Source organism: Syngnathus acus, chromosome 16, assembly GCF_901709675.1.
Source record: "Syngnathus acus chromosome 16, fSynAcu1.2, whole genome shotgun sequence".
Lineage (NCBI taxonomy): Eukaryota > Metazoa > Chordata > Actinopteri > Syngnathiformes > Syngnathidae > Syngnathus > Syngnathus acus.
Genome location: NC_051101.1, coordinates 6,980,791 through 7,001,309, shown reverse-complemented (window position 1 = coordinate 7,001,309; position 20,519 = coordinate 6,980,791). Strand labels below are relative to the sequence as shown.

At 41.7% G+C, this 20,519-nt stretch overlaps 1 protein-coding gene across 1 annotated transcript; it reads right to left on the bottom strand.

Moving 5' to 3' along the window:
- Positions 1-4,948: 4,948 nt before the first annotated feature.
- Positions 4,949-20,201, bottom strand: LOC119135328 (IgGFc-binding protein). The gene is made up of 36 exons (XM_037272805.1): positions 20,096-20,201; positions 19,298-19,348; positions 19,073-19,227; positions 18,343-19,001; positions 17,293-17,726; positions 17,008-17,171; positions 16,698-16,874; positions 16,379-16,604; positions 15,570-15,815; positions 15,365-15,466; positions 15,008-15,155; positions 14,212-14,332; positions 13,762-14,091; positions 13,433-13,604; positions 13,241-13,338; positions 12,932-13,062; positions 12,490-12,659; positions 12,138-12,352; positions 11,863-12,057; positions 11,605-11,790; positions 11,076-11,509; positions 10,853-10,971; positions 10,297-10,493; positions 9,768-9,906; positions 9,446-9,628; positions 9,211-9,356; positions 8,496-8,842; positions 8,115-8,338; positions 7,787-7,928; positions 6,853-7,189; positions 6,644-6,760; positions 6,467-6,568; positions 6,156-6,351; positions 5,717-5,980; positions 5,474-5,616; positions 4,949-5,408 (listed from the first exon to the last, which is right to left on the bottom strand). Exons 1-36 carry the CDS (start codon positions 20,184-20,186, stop codon positions 5,181-5,183), a joined length of 7,389 nt encoding a protein of 2,462 aa, XP_037128700.1. The 5' UTR covers positions 20,187-20,201; the 3' UTR covers positions 4,949-5,180.
- Positions 20,202-20,519: the final 318 nt, after the last annotated feature.

The window sequence follows — 20,519 nt, the reverse complement described above, 5'->3', positions numbered from 1 at the left end:
GATGTGGAGCATCTGGAGAAATTTTACACAAGCGCAGCAAGAAGAGGCAAGCTCAGACGATTTGAGTCTGGATTTTAAATCCCAACCTCAGAACTGCTATCCACTTGACAACCAACAAATTGAATCTGTTTTTTATTTATTGGACTAATTGTATATAAATTGCTAATAAATGTACAGCACAGTATTCAATTTACCAAAGACAGCAATTGTCTTCCAAACCTTTAATAGGACATATGATTGTTCCTCATATCTTGCATGTGTGACAATGCGTTGTGAGAGCACTGTGACCTAATTGCTCGATGTTGGACTTCATTGAAGCTTGCACTGAATGTTTCTTCTTGACCTTATGCTGTTTTATTGGAACACCTCTCATTTTAGTGAACAGAAAAATTGTGGAACAATTTGTCAAGCACACTTTGTATGCATTCTGTTGGTAAACCAGGAATTAAATAACTTTAAAGCATTTATTCGTGTGTGGGTGTGTGTGTAGAGGTGGGGGAGATTTCCGATTCTTAGATTAATCGCGATTCGCAAACGTCCAAATTCCGATTATTTAAATGCCAAGTAAAACGGAACTAAAATACAGTAAGCGCATTCTCCGAGACTCTATGCGGAACGGAGCGAGAGCACAGTGGCACACTCAGCACACTTCCGCAGTACACTCCTCCAGAAAATAAACAACATGGCTGAGCCTGAGATTATCAACAAACTTCGCCGACAGATCCGACCTGCTCCTAAAAATTTAAAAGCAGACGTGTGGAATCATTTTGGATTGTACAATGAGAAGTCACACAGCACGATTCCACCCTACAGAGGAGGTGGGAAAGCCGGTGTTACATGTTAAATTGCTCCCATGTTATCCTACTCCCCGTCTCGAGTTACGACTGTTATGGTAAATCGAGTTGCGCAGTTTTGTGTTTCGCGATTTAAGTCACAAGCGACTTGGAACTTCCCTGATTGCAAAACTGTTCAAATTCTCAATAAAAACACTGAACGAAACGTCTCGTTTGCATTTCCGACTGGCTGCAAAAAATAGCAAACACTAATAAAAAAAACAAAAGTCATCAACGGGATTTGAACCCGTGACGCAAAGAAATAATAGTTCACAAGGCAGAGTCTTAACCGCTGTGCTATCGTGACTCACATCCATTGCACCAGATAATGTTCAATATAGCCAACAACACTAAATTACCCGGAGGGTACGCGTTGATCTTTTGGGGTTAGGGTTAGAGCTAGGGTTGGGTTAGGGTTAGAGCTAGCGTGTAGCGAACGATTCGGTGAACGATTCTTTTGAACAAATCTTTTGAGTGAACCGATTCTAAACTCACTTAAGAGCTGGAATGCACATCACTAGTACAAAACAGTGCAGCCGGCTGGGCAAGGTCGAAATAACCGAATGGCTAGTGACACGGGCTCTCGCGCGGTAGAAACTGGTTCGATCCCAGGTGTGAGCACATACCTAAAGTTGCTTTTAGAATTGGGGCCTCGCTTTGCATGCATATGCAATCAAATGCAAGTATTTATGTGTAACTACATAAGGTGGCCCCGCCCCTAAATTGGCGGAGCAAACCAATGGATTACGCCCACAGGTATCAAGCTCTAGTCCTTGTGGCCGAAGTCCAACATGTTTTCCAAGAGTCCCTCGTTAAGTGCACCTGCGTGAAAAGTTTTAGCTAGTGCAGAACGTGAAAATGAACAAAATCTTTTCACGCAGGTGTGTTTAACGAGGGTAACTTGGAAAACATATTGGAACGCGGCCCCGAGGACTAGTGCTTGACACCTGTGACCTTTGACCATGATATTTTCCTAATAAAGTGGCCTGTTATTAGGTACACTTGAAAATGGCGGGGTACCTAATGGAGTGTCTGTGTGATTCCCTCGTTAAGTGCACCTGCGTGAAAAGTTTTAGCTCCTGCAGAACGTGAAAGGAGCTAAAACTTTTCACGCAGGTGCGCTTAACGAGGGTCACTTGGAAAACATATTGGAACGCGGCGCCGAGGACCAGAGCTTGACACCTGTGACCTTTGACCATGATATTTCCCTAATAAAGTGGCCTGTTATTAGGTACACTTGAAAATGGCGGGGTACCTAATGGAGTGTCTGTGTGATTCCCTCGTTAAGTGCACCTGCGTGAAAAGTTTTAGCTCCTGCAGAACGTGAAAGGAGCTAAAACTTTTCACGCAGGTGCGCTTAACGAGGGTCACTTGGAAAACATATTGGAACGCGGCGCCGAGGACCAGAGCTTGACACCTGTGACCTTTGACCATGATATTTCCCTAATAAAGTGGCCTGTTATTAGGTACACTTGAAAATGGCGGGGTACCTAATGGAGTGTCTGTGTGATTCCCTCGTTAAGTGCACCTGCGTGAAAAGTTTTAGCTCCTGCAGAACGTGAAAGGAGCTAAAACTTTTCACGCAGGTGCGCTTAACGAGGGTCACTTGGAAAACATATTGGAACGCGGCGCCGAGGACCAGAGCTTGACACCTGTGACCTTTGACCATGATATTTCCCTAATAAAGTGGCCTGTTATTAGGTACACTTGAAAATGGCGGGGTACCTAATGGAGTGTCTGTGTGATTCCCTCGTTAAGTGCACCTGCGTGAAAAGTTTTAGCTCCTGCAGAACGTGAAAGGAGCTAAAACTTTTCACGCAGGTGCGCTTAACGAGGGTCACTTGGAAAACATATTGGAACGCGGCTCCGAGGACCAGAGCTTGACACCTGTGACCTTTGACCATGATATTTCCCTAATAAAGTGGCCTGTTATTAGGTACACTTGAAAATGGCGGGGTACCTAATGGAGTGTCTGTGTGATTCCCTCGTTAAGTGCACCTGCGTGAAAAGTTTTAGCTCCTGCAGAACGTGAAAGGAGCTAAAACTTTTCACGCAGGTGCGCTTAACGAGGGTCACTTGGAAAACATGTTGGAACGCAGCCCTTCGAGGACTGGAGGTCGGCACCCCTGGTTTAAGTGAAAAGTGCCACACCCGGCCTCACCCCCACTTTCTGATTGGCTGTTTGATCCGTGACGTCACTTGGACACTCCATTAGGTACACCGGCATTTTCACGTGTACCTAATAACAGGCCAGTTCATTAGGGAAAAATCATGGCCAAAACTTAACTGAAAGTGAAAAGTGCCACACCCGCCCTCACCCCCACTTTCTGATTGGCTGTTTGATCTGTGACGTCACACAGACACTCCTTTAGGTACGCCGCCATTTTCAAGTGTACCTAATAACAGGCCAGTTCATTAGGGAAAAATCATGGCCAAAACTTAACTGAAAGTGAAAAGTGCCACACCCGCCCTCACCCCCACTTTCTGATTGGCTGTTTGATCTGTGACGTCACACAGACACTCCTTTAGGTACGCCGCCATTTTCAAGCGTACCTAAAAACAGGCCAGTTCATTAGGGAAAAATCATGGCCAAAGCTTAACTGAAAGTGAAAAGTGCCACACCCGCCCTCACCCCCACTTTCTGATTGGCTGTTTGATCTGTGACGTCATTCGGATACTCTATTAGGTACACCGCCATTTTCAGGTTTGTTCGCGAAGATTCACGAGTAAGTGACAGACAGTTGCTGCTATGCCAGCCGACACACGATATGCCGACATTGATGTTTTTTAATTTTGTATTTGTTGGATTGTAGTTGATGGTGTTATTGTACCAAATGTGTTTGTGTTTGAATAAAAGGTTGAAAAAAAATCCGTTATGCCGACATTTATTTTGGGGGACACCAACTCATATAACAACGTAAATTCACATATTGTCATATAAAGCAGTTAACCAAATGTCTGATTTTTATGTTTTAATTGGCGAAACAAGGAATAAAACACCAGACAAGTTTTAACATAAATGTTTATTAAAAAAAATATTAAAAGTAAAAGTCTGCTTTACTGTCAATTTCTTCACATGTCAAGACATACAGAGATCGAAATTACGTTTCTTACTATCCCACGGTGACAAGACATATTACACATTCAAGTAAACAATACAAAAAGTAAAAATGAGAAGGCACATACAATGAATAAATAAGACCAATGAATAAATAAGACCAGCAATCTAATGTGAAATTGCAGTAGATATATTGGATAACAATATTTAGGCGTATATATGCATACACGTTATTTAAAAAGTACTATAAGTGTTATAAAATCAAGATCACCCAAAGAGAAGCATAATCTCCCCGTTGTTGCATATCGGTGCATCCCTTCATGCAATAAAGTTAGCCGTTAGCTTGGAGAAAACGTGCATAAAAGAAGTGGTGTTTCAGTGAGTGGTTCTTTCTTTCCTTGGCAAATCGTAAATCGACATTCTGGTTTACGTAGTTCACGCCAGGAGACGCAACACGTTCACTGACTGATCCGTTGATGCACGGGAAGGTAGTCCACCCATTAACTCGTTCGCGAACGGGAAAGTCAGGATTCGTTCCCTCACTGATCCGTTCTCGGGATGAACTGGAAATGCAAATCGTTCACTCACAGATCCGTTCAGTTGCAGAACGGGAAATGCAATTCACGACTCGTGCGTGAACGGGAAGTTACGTCATTTTCTTCTTTGTTTTGTTTTACAGCGAGGTGGCACCAGCTTTAATGCGCATTACCGACACCTACTGGTTGAAGTCATATGAGCTGAAAAAAGAACGAATCACTTTAGGAAGTGATTCGTTCACTCTCGTTCACTGAAAAGATTCGTTCTTTTGAACGTATCGTTCACTCACGAGCCAACACTATTGTATGATAGCTGATGCTGAGCTCTCATCAGGCAATGGTAAATGTGTGCGTGTGTGTGCGTGCGCGCGCTGTTCATATACAAGAACTGTTTTTATCATATCTAATTGCCCCTTTCATGTCATTCATACAGTCACTAATCGATGTAAAGGTGTCACTTCAGGACTCAATTCAGTTGTAGTTATTCAGAACAAAACGAACATAGACACGAACCCAATCAGATGCTGCAGAAATTCATTTAATAGTGATGAGAAGATCTGGATTGATACGTGAAACAGACTAGTTTTCAGAGTACGGGTTGTTTCAATTTTTACATGGGACTTAAAATGTAATTGATCAAACAAATTATTACTTTATCACCTTAAAGGTGAAGGTAACACAGATGAGTACTTTTATGATTTAATCTAGTCTTATTTACTTTTAAAGTAGTAGTCTAGAGTTGAATAAAAAGTATCATTTTTCCCCATGATGGCGTATGGATAACTCCTTTATATCATAGCAGCCCAGTGACCCGTTGAGAACTCCACATGTCTGAGGTTTGCTGCAGTGCGTCCTCTTACAGAACACCACCCCCCCTTGGCATGCACACAGCTGATGGCAGTCCGGGTAGAAGGCCTCACTTGACTCAATGTAGTAACCTTGGAAACGGCACCCGCACTCAGCTAGTGCAACGCAGCGACCCTTGTAGAAAAAGACAAGCGATGAATGTTTGTATATTATCAATAATAATCACCAAAGTCCCCTACCTGGCTCAAAACATAACCAGGGATGCACATGCAGCCCTCACTGGGTGGAGCTTTACATTCAACAGGTGCTGATAGAGAGGTGCAGCTGAGTGGACAGCCAGGAGCTGTGACGCTGTACATACTGTTGGCTGGACACTGCATCCCTGACACACACAATAAAGGCAAAAACTCTTCAGAAACTTTTTTTTCTTTGACGCAACTGTAGTTACATTTCCACTAGTGATGAAGAGTTATTGCACTTACAGCAGAGTCGCCTTGTCCTCCACGACTTCACACAGCCTCCCTTCACCTGACACTCTTCTACATAGTTACTAATAATGTCACAGGCAGCTTCCTGTTTGCCATCCATCAGCATCATGTCATAGATACAGTCGTCACGGAACTGCTTGGAATCCATTCGGCCTATGCAGTCAGCCAGGGGCCCATCCTCTGCTGTGATGATGTCACAAACTGATGTGTAGCTTGGTGGTTTTGTGTCAGGGTTGAGAGGCGGGGCACAGTCCTTACCTGACAGCAGAAGCACATTAGCGTCAATTGAGTTTTACATACTAGACCATTGTTTCACATTATTTCAGCAGCGTCAACCCTCACGTACTACGATGCTGACTTGATGTAGTATCATGTTAAAAGTGTGTTTTTGAATAAGCACAACATAGAGTACACGTATTAATGGATAGCTTACATTCTTTAGAGCAACCTGGACTATTGGCGACCCATTGGCTTATTCCAAACTCATTTGCAGTAGTAGCTGGCGTCCCATTGGGCAGCGTCAAGTCATCAGCGGGATTATCGTTGAAGTTTCCACAGAGACCGCACATGGTACCGTAATAACTTGTGGCCAGCTCCACTCTGGCTGTACTTGCAAAGTCAAAAGAGACCTACCGTGCAGTAAAGAGAAGAAATATTTTATTCTCACATCTCATCAATTGCAAAGACATTTCAGGAATCAAACTTTATTTTTGAGTATTGAGTACTCCAGAAGGTTTCCCTTACCTTTAGAAAGGTGGTTTCGAGGACAGCCAGTCTGTACCTACGATAAACCTGAACCAGTGTTTGATTGGATGAGAAGGGCAGAGCGTATTTCAGCTCGTCCACCTGCAGCGAAAAATCCATGCATAATTTAAAGTGTGTGCAAGTGTGTGTGTTTGTTTATGTGTGTGGGTTTCTTACCAGCACTTTATATGGATAGTCCGCTGAGAATTTGTATGTGTTTCCAAACACTTTTACAATCACCACCTTGGCATAGGAAACTCTTTTGTTTCCACGATTGTTATTTTCCAGGTTTACCTACATTTTACCAAACACAATAGTGACAAAATATAATGGAGAGTACAGAAAAACAGAACAACAACAAAACAACCATGATTAATGTACAGTACCTCAAAGTGTTGAAGACCTTCAGCATTTTTACACACAGTGGCCAACCGGTACACACAGTTGCCCTGAAAGTCAAATTTGAATCCATCAAAGGTGTAGAAGTGAGGATCTCCCCGTGCAGAGCAAGTCTTGAAGCTGATCGGATAACAGTCCTGGACTCCATCCACAATTTGGCACTGTTCTCCGGATCGACACCCCTTTGGCTTGCATTGTACTGTTTGCGTCGCAGCATCACACACACATTGTTCTTTGCACTGCGAGTCTGTCCAGAACACCTCACCCGGCAGGTAATAGTAGCCGTTAAGGTTACAGCCACAACCTTTCTCCTTTTCAACACATCTGGAAAACATCCAAATGGATATCACAGGGATTTATTCACATGCTACTGACTGATAAACCAGTTGCTCTTCTATTTGAATCCGACAATAGAATGAACTTCAATTGGCTTCCTAATTGGCTATTAATCTGATTCACACATCACTGAAGATTGATTTAGATCAGGGATTGTCAACCGGTGGTCCGCGGCCGTCTAGTGGTCCGTGGCGATATTGTAAGTGGTCTGTGAAATTGGAAATGGAAAATTATTGTAACGTTTTTAAACATAAAATTGAGTTATTATTTAGACTTGATTTTTTTTCCAGCAAATTTTGTGAATCATTTACTCATTCAAATTATGTCAAATGTAGTTGAGATTCCCAAAATAGACATACAGATGCAAATAAATAGCCTAGTCTATCCTTCTTCAGTGCAAAATAAAATAATATTCCGCCAAAGCAGTGGTCCCTGAGTTGCTTCTTGGTTATAATGGTAACGAAAACCCCTGATTTAGATAATTGTGCTACTATAAGAAACAACTATTAAAATTAGGGCAGATGTTTTAAATTAGGTCACGTTATCACATGGTAATGTAAAAAATGGGACAATGTTTGCAATAACCCATTTCGGCTGAGAACATATCCCTGGTCACAGAAGCAGCCCTCAACGCAGGCCTGGTGACACACTTCTGGCTGAGCACCACAGCTGGCTGGACATGCTGGGCCACACACCTCATAATGACTGTTTGCTGGACATTCAATAGCTGTGGGCACAGAGAGAAAACTTGGAATAGCGTTCTTGGGGAAGATGCTTATTTGTCCTTGATCTGCAGTTATTAAAGATTTTTGTGGGGTTAAAAAAAAAAAAGATTCAGTGCAATAATAATGGACATCAATTTTTGCTCTTCACAAGCCGGCCTCTTCAAATTGAGTACATGTGAAAAACTCACTGCAGTTGGCCTGTTGTCTCCATGGCAACACAGGAGCTCCAGCTTCCTGGCACTCAGCAAGGTAATTGCTCAAGGACTCACACAGTACTTCATGTCGTCCTGCATTGACACAGACATCGTACAAGCAGTCCGACACAGCCTCCCCGATTGGCACGCTACCATGGCAATGGGAAAATGGACCCTTTTTATTGCCAAGGATCCCACAGAATTCAGGACCAGTGAATCTGAAGTAGGAATAAATAGACATAAAGGGTTTGTTTTTAAAAACAGTCAATTTAAAAAATAAAAAATAATACTACATTTACAGCCATACATTCATATATTTTGTCAAATATATATCGATTTTTTGCCAAGAACATGCTGCAATCTGCTGTATGTTACCTTACGCGGTCCTCTTCAGAGCATTGAGGACACACTCCATCGCAGTAATGGTAACAGAATGGGTCGCCATCATGCACGCTCCACGTTCCCGCCCAGTCTGTCACATTGACTGCAGTGCGGCCTCCAGGAGTTGTCATCTCATCATCCTTATTGCCATTGTAGTTGCCACAAAGCCCACCCACATGACCATAATAGCTGCTGCTTAGGGAAACCATCACCAGCGTAGACCAGTCAAATGTGACAGTGAGGCCAATATCACTTTGTAGGATGCCTCTTACTCCTGACTCTGTTATAGAAATGCTGCCTTCATCTAAGAAGACTGGGAGACCAATCTTAATACCGTCAACCTAAAGGATGAAAATAAAAAATAAGCTAAAGGAGTAACTAACCTGACCAGGTACCACATGTGACGTCTATATGATTGTCCTGATCTAAATACAAATGTTGCTGTGCCGGTCAGAGTGCCAGCCAATTAGGAAACATTCAGGCAGAGAAGAAAGACCAGCCACCAGACTTTGACATTTGAATCACAGCATAGCAGAAGGACAACAGGTAATTAAATCTTGGATGGTTTTACAATCATCCAGTCATTCCTTGTCACCTAGAGGGTTCTCAGCAGATGTTCTCTTTGAAAAACTGAGAACCCTGTGCATGGCGCTGAAAAGAAACATAATACTTTACAGTGATTTTCTCTAAATTTTACCTCCAGACTTACCAATACAAAGCCTCTTTCATCTCTTGGAATGAAGATAGTATAGCCCAACAACTCCACAGTGGCCGAACGCACAAAGGAGCCTTCAGAGTTCCCACGGAGCTCATTTTTGGTTGTCACAGTTACCTCTGGCAGGGAGGGGTCAACACCTGGTGAGGTTGAAGTAAGTTTCATTTTAACAGGTGAGCTCTAGAAGTAAAAAAAAAAAAATACCCTGCCATTTAATTTAATTACAGACCTGTGGTGTTGACAAGAACATATGTGCAAGTTCCTTGGAAAGAGTAACTCCAGCCATCAAATGTTGTGTAGTGTGGGTCGCCAAAAGCCCAACATAGAACATTCGTGTCAGGCATGCACACTCCTTGACCTTCTGATACTTCACAATGCTCTTTTGCTCGGCACACAACCTCAACACAGGGGTCTGCAAATAAGCAAACGTTAACACAGTCAGGGCCTACAGAATTTGGATTGGTTACTAATCAGTTACGCTAGTGACATTGTGCACCTTGTTTCCATGGGTTCACAACTGAATATGTTAGCTGACTGACTTCATCACTAACCTGTGGGGAAGCAGCCCATTGTCCCATCTTTCGTGGTGCACTCTTCCCCCTCCTGGCAACTTGTGGGCTTACAGGTGAACTGACCAGACCGGCAGACACAGTGCTCAGAACAGTCCTCCTTTAATACCGGGGTATCTGACTGTAAAAAGAAATTTAGTGGGGGCTATGGTCAAAATAATGGAAAATATATTACACACAATAATTCTATTTTTAAATTTTCTCAACCACACTTGGCCTCAACGACAGAGTTGTTGTTAGTAGATGTGGCCGGTAAATGATGTCAGGACATTGTTGACATTGTGTTTGGAAAAAAATTATTCTCAGGTTGTCTAATACGCCACCAAATTCTGCCTCGTATTTTTATCTTCAGATTTGACAAAAGGCTCATTTAGGAGACACAAAGTCTGCTTCTTCCGTTTTAGGTGGTTGGAACCTTCTCTTCAGTCTTTGAGCTTTCTCATAACCTTTCTTTCATCCAGACCTGAATAAGTTTACGAGAAAAGGATAAGACTTGTTAGATGAAAATGACCTTATAATAGTGTCCGTCCACTACGCAGCCACATTTCTCCACAGGCACACAACGATTTCCATCTGACATGAGTCCGTCGTCACACTGGCAGCCCTCTTGGCACACTGGACAGGGGTCGGACCTCTCCAGAGAGGCACAGGTGGACGAGCAGGAGGAGGAGCACAGCTCATAGTGACTACCTGCTAGACACTTCAGAGCTACAGTGAGAAAAAACAAACACCAAATGACCTTAATATGACGGATAACATTGTAACATTGCTGGTTAATTTAAGAAAATGTTGGAAAATAATCAAATGTTGGAATGATTTGCATGAAATGTGATGTTAAGAAAATTACACTTATAATAATTCAAAATCTATTACTCCTGGTAGAAAAAAAAAACCCCAGATTGAAGTAAATTGCAATCTTGTGAAGGTATTATTGTTGTAATCAACACCAAAAATGGCTAAAAAAAATCAAATAAAAAATCAAACAGGTCTTGAGGGTTAAGAAATACTTAACACCTGAATTCCACATCATAATACCAGCAATCTTCAACAGTTTACATCAGACTCACGACAGAAGGTGTCACTCCTCCATTTGCTAATCTTTGTGCCGGCTAGTTGGCAGGCGCGGACATAATTCTGAATGTGTCGACACAGAACCTCCTGGTCTTTTTCTTTTGAGGACATCTCCCTTGAAATAAAAAGATGGTTTGAATATTCAGTAACCATGGTACCAACTTGGGTTCATCGCCTTACTGGCATATTAGATGTTAAGTTGTTAGCAGATTTCCAAACCTGACGCAAGAGTCAAAGTTAGGCATTGGAGACACTGTAGCATGGCATCCTGAAAATGGCCCGTGTTGATCTCTGATGATGTCACAAGCCTTTTCAGCTTCTGGGGTCGTTTGTCCATTTGGGTCAGGGCAGGAAGAACTTGCACAACCTGTCTCACAGGTCACATCATCCTTTTCTACGACGGAAGCGGAAACGTTTGCCGGCTTTCCTTCCTCCGACGCCAGGTCATCTGATGATTTGTCATTGTAGTTGCCACAGAGACCGGATGGTAAGCCTTGATAGGTGGATGGGATTTGTAACATGATGCCTGCTACAGTGTCGTAGGTCAACTTTAGATCAAAGTCAGTTTCTATGATGATGTTGATGCCATTCTGATACGCTTGCACCTTTCCATCTGTCAGTGATGCAGGCAGGGAGACAGCGATGCCATCAACCTGACGTGCACAAACACACAGGGCATATCAAACCTTATCTTGCCACTTCATGTGACTAAGCTAGTTTGAATTAGCAATGTTTTGTGAAGCCACACCTTAATCTCCCAAACAACCCCAGTCTCCATGGTGATCTCCACATCGTACACCTGGAGTTCAACACTGCGAGAGACGTAGCCATCTTTGTTGGTTTGTTGCTGAACCAACACCGAATAAGATGCCATGTGTTCGCCCACATCTACCTCTGAGAACTTGAACAAGCAATTTCCCAACAGAGAATATGCCTAAAAAAAATAAAGGTCATCATTGTAAAAAAAATTAGCAACTTACTCTTTATAATAATAACACTTCTTTACCTTCCCATCAAAAGAGAGAACCGATCTAACGCCGCAAATAGAACAGGAAGCGATACTTTTGGGAGAACAAGAGGCCACGCCGTCTGTCACCACACACTTTTCATTATGCAAACAGTGGAACTCAGGATTACATTGTACTTGTCCATTGTCTCCACAGACACACTGAGTGTTACATGATTCTCCAAGATAGAAAACCTAAGAGAGGAGGACAATTGGGGAAATGTCAGCGACAATACATGGATGTTGTAGCAAAATTAAACTGATGCAGCACTTACCTGCCCACGTTGATAATACTGTCCTTCATATTGACAGCCACACTCCGCTAGAGGAACACATTTGTCATGGCTCAGCATAAATCCATCGTCACACACACAACCCTCAGTGCAGGGGGCGCTCTCATCGCAGCCTTCGGGTGTTGTGAGACCATTGCAAGTAAGCTGGCAAGTTGGGGCACACACTTCGTAGTGACTGTTTGGACCACATAATGGAGCTGGCAGAGAAACATACACAAAAATGATCAAGCGGAATGAGTGGTGTTATTGAATGGAGAATATTATTATTATAAGAATATTAAGTGTATTTATTCTGTCAGCCGTGAGTGTTTCTTTGTGTGAGTGCAGGCCTTACGACAAAACTCCTGTGTTCTCCAAGTCTCCACTGTAGCTCCTGCCTCTTGGCAAGAGGTGCTGAAAGCTGAAAGGCTGTTGCACAGGGCGGAGGCATGGCCTTGGTACATGCACAAATCAAACACACAATCTTCGAGGAAGCCAGAGTGCTCAAGTTTGCTGTGACATTCGCTGTATGGAGAGAGGAACAGAAACATGCCAATTGTATATAAATAAGTGGGAGGCAGATGGGCTTTGCCACTTGTCATCTTTTATTTCAACATGAAATAATCTACTAAATGTGTCGTCAACCAAGTTTCATCTGAATTCTACATAATTTAATAATATTCATCTTACAAACAAAATGAAATAACTGCTTTCCAATTACATGTTAGATTTAAATGAAACAATATTTTTTGTTGGGAGTGTGCTGGCATGAGATGCTTTAAGAATAGAGCTCTTACCTGAAAGGTCCAGATTTGTCTGCAATTATGCCGCAGTAGCGCCCCTGCTGGTAACGTAGTATCTGTGCAGGCTCACACTTTGGGCATTTATTATCAGGGCAGTCACTAGTGCAGCCAGAGTTTCCTCCGACCTGAACACATAATTAAATAAATAAAATAAATAAATGAATGAATGAATAAACAAATAAATAGTGCCATCACCTATGACATCCATGTTATTTACTTTTGCTTTATCCATGTTTTTTGCATCACTTGTGATACAGTAATGTCAAATTTTGGACTTAACGTTCATGACCTACTTATACACACCTTCCAGCTATGGCCAAATGCATTAATATGTTTGGCCTGTGTGCCATCAGGTTGCAGCAAGTCATCACCAGGTTTCCCATTGTAATTTCCACATAATCCTGACAGAGAACAGACGTTTAAATCACAAATCCTCCATTATACAGTGTCGCTGGAAAGTACTGATGACGAGTGACACTCATTTACAGTTCCTACCGGTTGTAGCAGAAGCATATGAACTGGGAAGCGTCACGCTAACATGGCTGTTCCAGTTGAACTTGAGAGTCAAGCCAAAGTTTGTTTTCACAATGCCAAAGTAACCTTTACGGAAGATGGAAAGCTTGCCATCCTCTGTGATGTAAGGTAAATTGATGGAGCGGCTGTTAACCTGCAGAAGGAAGAGTATCAAATCGGACTGGATCATCATATAATGTCTATAATGAAATATTCAGGCTTGATACTGATGCATTACAAAAAAAATAAAATAATGAATGCCATGGCATTGTACTCTTTCAGTGTTGTGGAGAAGTGACAATCAGGCTTACCAATATTTTCCCTCGATCGTCACGACTCATGCTGACCGTGGAGCCAAGCACAGTAAGAGAAACAGACTTGACAAATGACACTCTCTTATTACGTCCTCTGTTCTCGGTTTGGACAAGAACCTGGAACGGTAGCAGGCCCTGTTTTGAAGCCTCATCGTGTTGCGATAGAACATAGATGCAAGTGCCCTGGAAATCAAATCTCCGATTGTCAAAGGTTGTGTAGTGGGGGTCTCCAACAGCCTGGCATGTGGCATAGGATACTGGGAAGCAATCTCTTACGCCCCCTTTCAAGGCACAGTGCTCGTTCTTCTTGCAGGTAACTGATGTGCACTTCAGCAGAGAAGCAACAGAAGGAAACATGAACAATAACAAGAATCACATAAATAGCCTCATGTCTCAATTTTGTTTTGTCAGAGAGTCTAACTATTTCTATTTACTACAAAATAATACCTTGACATTGCCACTGTGGCACTGGCATCTGGTAGTACAAGTGTTGTCGGCCCAGAAAGTGCTGTCTGATGGGTAATATTTGCCCTGATGCTGGCAGCCGCAGCTTGACTGAGGAACACAGCTGAAGAAGACACAGAAAAAGCATTGCAATAATTGTCATTTTTTTGACAAAAAATATTTTTTTGCCTTAAACATCTCATCAGGATGCTGGCTATTCTGCTAAAATTGTCTACGTACATTCTTAATTCAACAGATCTTTCAAAACTACCTTTGAAATGAAATGATTAATAAATCAAAAGAAATGGTTCTGGGGGGTTTTCTGGAAAAAAGAAAAAAAAAAACTGAAAAAATGACAGGTCATATTTTTAGAAAGGTGATAATTTGATAATTCCATCTTTGATACACAGTGCTCCCTTGACTTACAAGTTTAATTAGTTTCATCACCATGATCATCATTCAATTTATATAAACTAAAATAAATACAATCGATACGCATTCCCCATTGTTGATAAGTGAAATGCCATTAATCTCTTCTGGCCTGTTTGTTTCCTGTTTAATAAGTAGCATGTACAGTACTGTGAAGTATGACAACATCATAAAACATTCTAAATAGTAAGATAAAATGTAAAGAAATTGTATTGTTTTTAAGTGTATTGTTTTATTGATGATCGCGACTGTCTCTCCTTGTGTTTTAATTTTCCATACTTGTTTCAAGACCCAGCTCGAGAGTTAGAAAAAAAAAAAAAGGGTTTGAAGTCAATGTTCCAAGTTAACCTGGAACGGCATTTTCATTTACCTGTCTCCATTAAGCATGAGTCCTGCATCACACTGGCATCCCTCCTCACAGGGCTCAGTACATTGCTTTTCATTGTCTGTGGTCCCACAGGAAGGAGGACACGCTGAGCCACATGCCTCATAGTGGCTGCCTGCTGGACAGGAAAGAGCTGGCAAGAGAAGAATGCAGATCATGAAGAACGGTGTTGAAAAAATATCCGAATCCGATTTGCTCTGAATGACATGGCTGTCAAAGGTCAAATCAATGCATGGATCTTTTAGCTGAGGTCATTCATTTCTTAAAAGTAGAAGTGAATTTGTTTCTCCACATTAATGTTCTATGCACCCCTACGAGTTTAAACACGGCATTCTGACTTACGACATTTCGTGACCATTCTCCACTCGGGATTGACCTTCATGCCCTCTGACAGACAGGCATCATTATAACTCTTCAGGTTATCACAGAGAATCTGTCTCGCACCTGGAAGGCCACACAATCAAATCAGCATAGTTTTTTCCTCATTACATAAATTATTCTAATACTTGGACAAAAATTAGAGGAAGATACCAATTTTTTTGCTTACCCTTATTGACGCAGACATCGTAGATACAGTTGTCTAGGTAAAGAGACGGGTTGACCACTTTGTGGCAAGATGAAAACGGTCCATCTGCCTGTGTTAGTATGCCACATTGTTTGGGCTGACCAAAGTAGGCCTGCTTGTCTGGTGAACATGTGGGGCACCGCCCACCACAATTATCATTACAGAAGGGATCGGGATCTTTTATTTTCCACTGCTGGATCATCTTTAGCACAGCTGATAGGCGAGACCCTGCAAAATTCAAATTACAAACTGCTTTTTTTGATTGAAAGATTTTTAGTGAGCAGTTAACAATAAGAGATCTTGATTTTCTGTTGCATCATAATAACACATTTAATGTTTTGTTGTTTAAATCCACAATAAAATAAGATACTCATGTGGTTAACATGAATAGAATGGAACTAAGATCCAAACATTATGGGAAACCACATGTTGCATCTTTTCAGGAAGTATTGCAGTTCTTATGACTGGAAAAAAAAAAGTGTCTTTATGGTAGTCAAATTAATCTCTTTTGTTTTTTAATATCATTTGTGTAAATTTGCGTGCGCTTGATTCTAAATTGCATTGCTGCCATTCTTGGTCAGGAACTTGGAATGGAAATCTTTGATGTCAATGAGACCAAATTGGTTAAATAAATGTTAAATCTCTCATTGGGTGAAGTTCAGTATTTTTGTTTTTACTGTAATGACTTGCATGGATCATCCAATTTGATTATGATGGCAATAAATGAATTACTACAGCAACTATCCACCCACATGCACACATGTCCCGAGTGGAGAGTTGCTACTGGTTACCGTTTGGCTCGGGCAAATCATCTGTTTTGTCTCCATTATAGTTCCCACAGAGGCCTCCGAGGTGTTTATAGTATGACGATGGCACTGTGATGTAAAGCCTCACGTTCCAGTCATATTTCACAGTCAGACCAAAGTCAGTTCTGAGGACAGCGTAGATCCCGCTACGCTTTACAGTGATCCGCCCATCTAATAGCATGACCGGTAAGTACTGCAATTCACCATTTACCTGTGTAAATAATGAACAATAAATCACAATTTTTTAGCTTTAAATGAACATTAGTAATACTGTAAATGAACATCTCTTGAGTTATGCATTTACCTGAACTTGTTTTCTGTGTTTCCCGATAATAATGGTTTGCTGGTAAACAGAGACAGTGACGGTCCTCACAAAGGAAACCCGCCGATTACCTCGGTGGTCATTCTTGGTGGTCACAGTGAAAGGCGTAAGGCCCGACACCTTCTCTGCAACTGTTGCCATAATATACGTGCAGGAACCCTGGAAGAAATATCAGCCACACTAAAACTAAAACCATCATAATTATCAATACGTATTGTGGTTTTAATTCCCCACCTTTGTTAAGCCAGAAATTCTATACTTAATGTATATGATGGTAGTATCCTAAGCGTACCTGGAAGTCATAATGTCTGCCATCAAATGTCAAATAGTGCGGGTCACCAAGGGCATGACAGGTTGCTTTGGATGCAGGCACACATCTTCCATCCACACAGTTCTCCATTTCTCTACATTTGACATCTTCACAGGGATCCTTAGGTGGTGGCGGAGGAGGGGTTCCTGCAACACACACAAAAGTCAGACGTTGAGGTACAGATACAACTACATTCACTAGAGCGGCAAATCTGGATTTTGTGTTAGACTTTGCATCTTAATCTGTCTGTGTGTGAGTTCTGTGCACCTGCGGAGCAAACTCCAGCCGTTCCATACGCGTGCCGATCTTTGCCACCATAGACGTAAACAGCCATCCGTGTGTCACCTTCCACTGTCACATGACTCTTCTGTGACCCCACCGCCACATTAGACCACACCCACTGTTGATCTGACTTGAAGCTATTCCACTGAGGTGACAGGCAGCGTCCTTTGAAACACACTTTCACACTTGATGAGCCCTCTCGCTCTGACAAAATGGCCACAGTGCTGGAGAGCCCATTCACGGTCTCCACGGCCCAGCTCGTGGAAAACTTGCAGGTGGGGGTCAGCGACATCAGAAAAGGGTCATGTGGCTTATTGTTGCTAAGAAGGAGCACCATGACTTTCTTGTTGCTTTTGACAACTAGAGGATGTTTGTTGATCAGTTTCTGGTAGGTGATGAGTCCAGCTGTCTTCAGAGTCCTGTTGGTACATTTAAATAAATTTTTTAAAACATACACACAAAAAATGTCTACTCTGAGAAAGTACATTTATCAACCTGATCTACAAATTACTAGAAGAACAATGATCACTTCATCATGCTAAATCTTAAGCAATGGCTTAGTTCAAACACATTCAACAAAAAGTCAATAGCCTGGAAAAGTGACAATCATTTTTCAATTTTGCTTTTATCTTGTATATTTTTTCTTCTGCAATTGTAATTATCCTTTTTGAAGAGATTGAGCAAGCTCTATCAAACCACCTTATGTCCATTAGTTGCTGAAAATTCACCTATATTCTGAGGCCAAAATTGTTTTGGCTCTATCTGGTGGTATTTTGGTACCATTGAAGCAATTTAAACTAAGTAGAGGAGCTTTATTTAGACAAACGTAGTCATGTACCACCATCTTGTGGCATCAATAGACCACTACAAACACTTGCGGGGAATGTCAAATACTCCCAGATTTTTGCTCTTCACGTGGTCCCTATCCCCTATGACTAGCGTGGTTACAATATGTCTAATTTGCAAACTTGACTCATTCTAGTACGTTTAGAACATTTCGAAGTATTTAAGAGATTTGGTAATATTTAACTCAACTCTTTGGATGCTGAATGATGACCTCTCTGCAATGTGAGCTCTGTGTTGTCTTCAGTAGCTACTATCACGGCCCAGTTCGTGGCCTGGTGGCTTCCTGTCCTGGGCACCATGTAGTATTTACCCAGACTGGCCACAGGGGGAAGCTGTTCATACACATGTTCACATCCCAAACCCATTGACAGACACTGGTGACCCACTATGACAGCCACGGGAAATTTGGACCGAATGAGGCCTGTCCAAGTGCTGTGACTCCGTACGAGATAGGACGCAAAAGGTTCAAGGGTAAAGGTCACTGGTTTCCCACTTTGCCAACGCCCCCCACCTCGTAGCAGCACGTCAGCGCTCGGTAAGATGGTGACGGGGTTTGGGCGGTCACCATTAACAATGGCCAAGAGCTTGTCCATGGAACGTGGGCCTCCTCGCGGCGTGAACACTAGGTACTCTGTTCCGAGCACTGCTGTTGGAGAAACCACCGTTCCATCTCCTGACTTGCTGCGCTGGTTGAAAGAAACCACCGAGATTTCAGCACTGGATGAAATTCGAACTGCTGACTTTTGGGTAATGAGTTGCTTCTGCAGCTCTGCTCCAAGTGGCAAACAAACCCAACGGCTTTCACCTGATGACAGGGTCAGCTTCAAGGAGAAGTCCACAGAAGCCACCTGCAGGTCAACAAAGAAAGCTTAAAGGGGAATACACTACCAACAAAAATTTACTCCGCAGTATTTCTGACCTGAATGTGGACATTAGCAGCGGAGTCCATTGCTGTCAAGACCAGTTGGAGTTTATGGTCATTTCCAGAAAAGATTTTCTGCCAGAAGTTAGACTTCTGATAGTTAGGAAGAAATGTTGTGATGAACTCCTTTCCTGTCGAACACCCATAACATACTGGAGAGGCAGACAAACGTTAATGCATTAGTTACAGTCACACGTGTTGATACGTGTTTACTGGTAATACCTGGTAATAGCATAGCCGCAGTCAAACACATGAGGAGATGTATTTCCATGGCTGAGAAATACAACATGGAAATAGTCAGACATGTAAACATCAAACTTTTAAAACATCGTATGCATTTTTGGGGTTACTATAACTGAATGTTGTGAAGCTTTATAGGGATTGCTTGTATAAAATAAGGATTGGACCAAAATAGTTCTAATATTGATTCTGGAACCTAGTAGATATCATTATTTCTTCTACAAACTGGAATTCGGCAAAATTAGAATTAGCAATAAAAAAGGTTCAACATCAAGCATGGATTTAAGTATACATTCTAAGATGCATTTGTCAGTCCAAACAATGCACAAATCCCTTAAGTCATTTACCTAACAAATGTACACATGTACAATTCAGTATACAATACACAATTATAAATGTATTAATAAAGTCATTCTCGAGATATTGATATTGTCCAAATAAGATGAAACACTGTATATGAAGAGCTCTTTAGAAACACTTAGATCTGTAGAAAAATATTTATACTCAGACATGCAAATTTACCAAACATTTGATCAATTTAAAAGAATCGCCTCACTCAGTCTGAACATGCTCAATAAAGAATAATAAAGTTTATACTCTACATAGTGAATTACATTCCAAAATTGATTTTCTTGAAATGTTACTTTTTTTTGGGGTTTTGAAAACAGCTCTTCATACCATGTGTGGACAGGATTGCTTTAAGAATGAAAAATAAATGCTATATTCAATCCTTATTAATACAGGTCACAATATATAGGAGAAAATGCATTTTTACTGTACCTGTAGTTGGCCATGTACTGTGTAAAAGGTAGGGCGGAGGTGGGACACTTATATGAGGGACATCGTGAGGGAAAGACAGAGCTGTGTACATAGATAATCAACTTGCCGTCAAGGCTCAATGAAAAGTATATTGAATAATAGGGTGTTTTTGTTGCACTATGGTTAGGAATAAAAGGAAAGGTGGCGCCTGTTCAAGACATTTGATTAAACTAAATGAGCTGGAGCTGACTTTGGGTATTAGACAGGTTACACTCAGAACTGAAAAGATAACGTACTCAAAAAAATATACATATATTGGAAATAACTACAGACTAATACATTTCCACACATTGTATGTACAGTACATCCCTACTTGAAAGTCAAAGCGTAACCACTCCCAAATGACACCGCTGGAAGTTTCAAGAGAAAATGATGTGATGACAGT

What these genes read in the sequence shown, in the direction of transcription:
- LOC119135328 (XM_037272805.1), bottom strand. Translation starts at nt 20,186, where the DNA reads ATGTACACAGCTCTGTCTTTCCCTCACGATGTCCCTCATATAAGTGTC. An exon ending in CATTTGGCCATAGCTGGAAG is followed by an intron (nt 13,063 to 13,240) that starts GTGTGTATAAGT and finishes TTATGTGTTCAG; the next exon opens with GTCGGAGGAAACTCTGGCTG. An exon ending in AGTATTATCAACGTGGGCAG is followed by an intron (nt 12,058 to 12,137) that starts GTAAGTGCTGCA and finishes CTCCTCTCTTAG; the next exon opens with GTTTTCTATCTTGGAGAATC.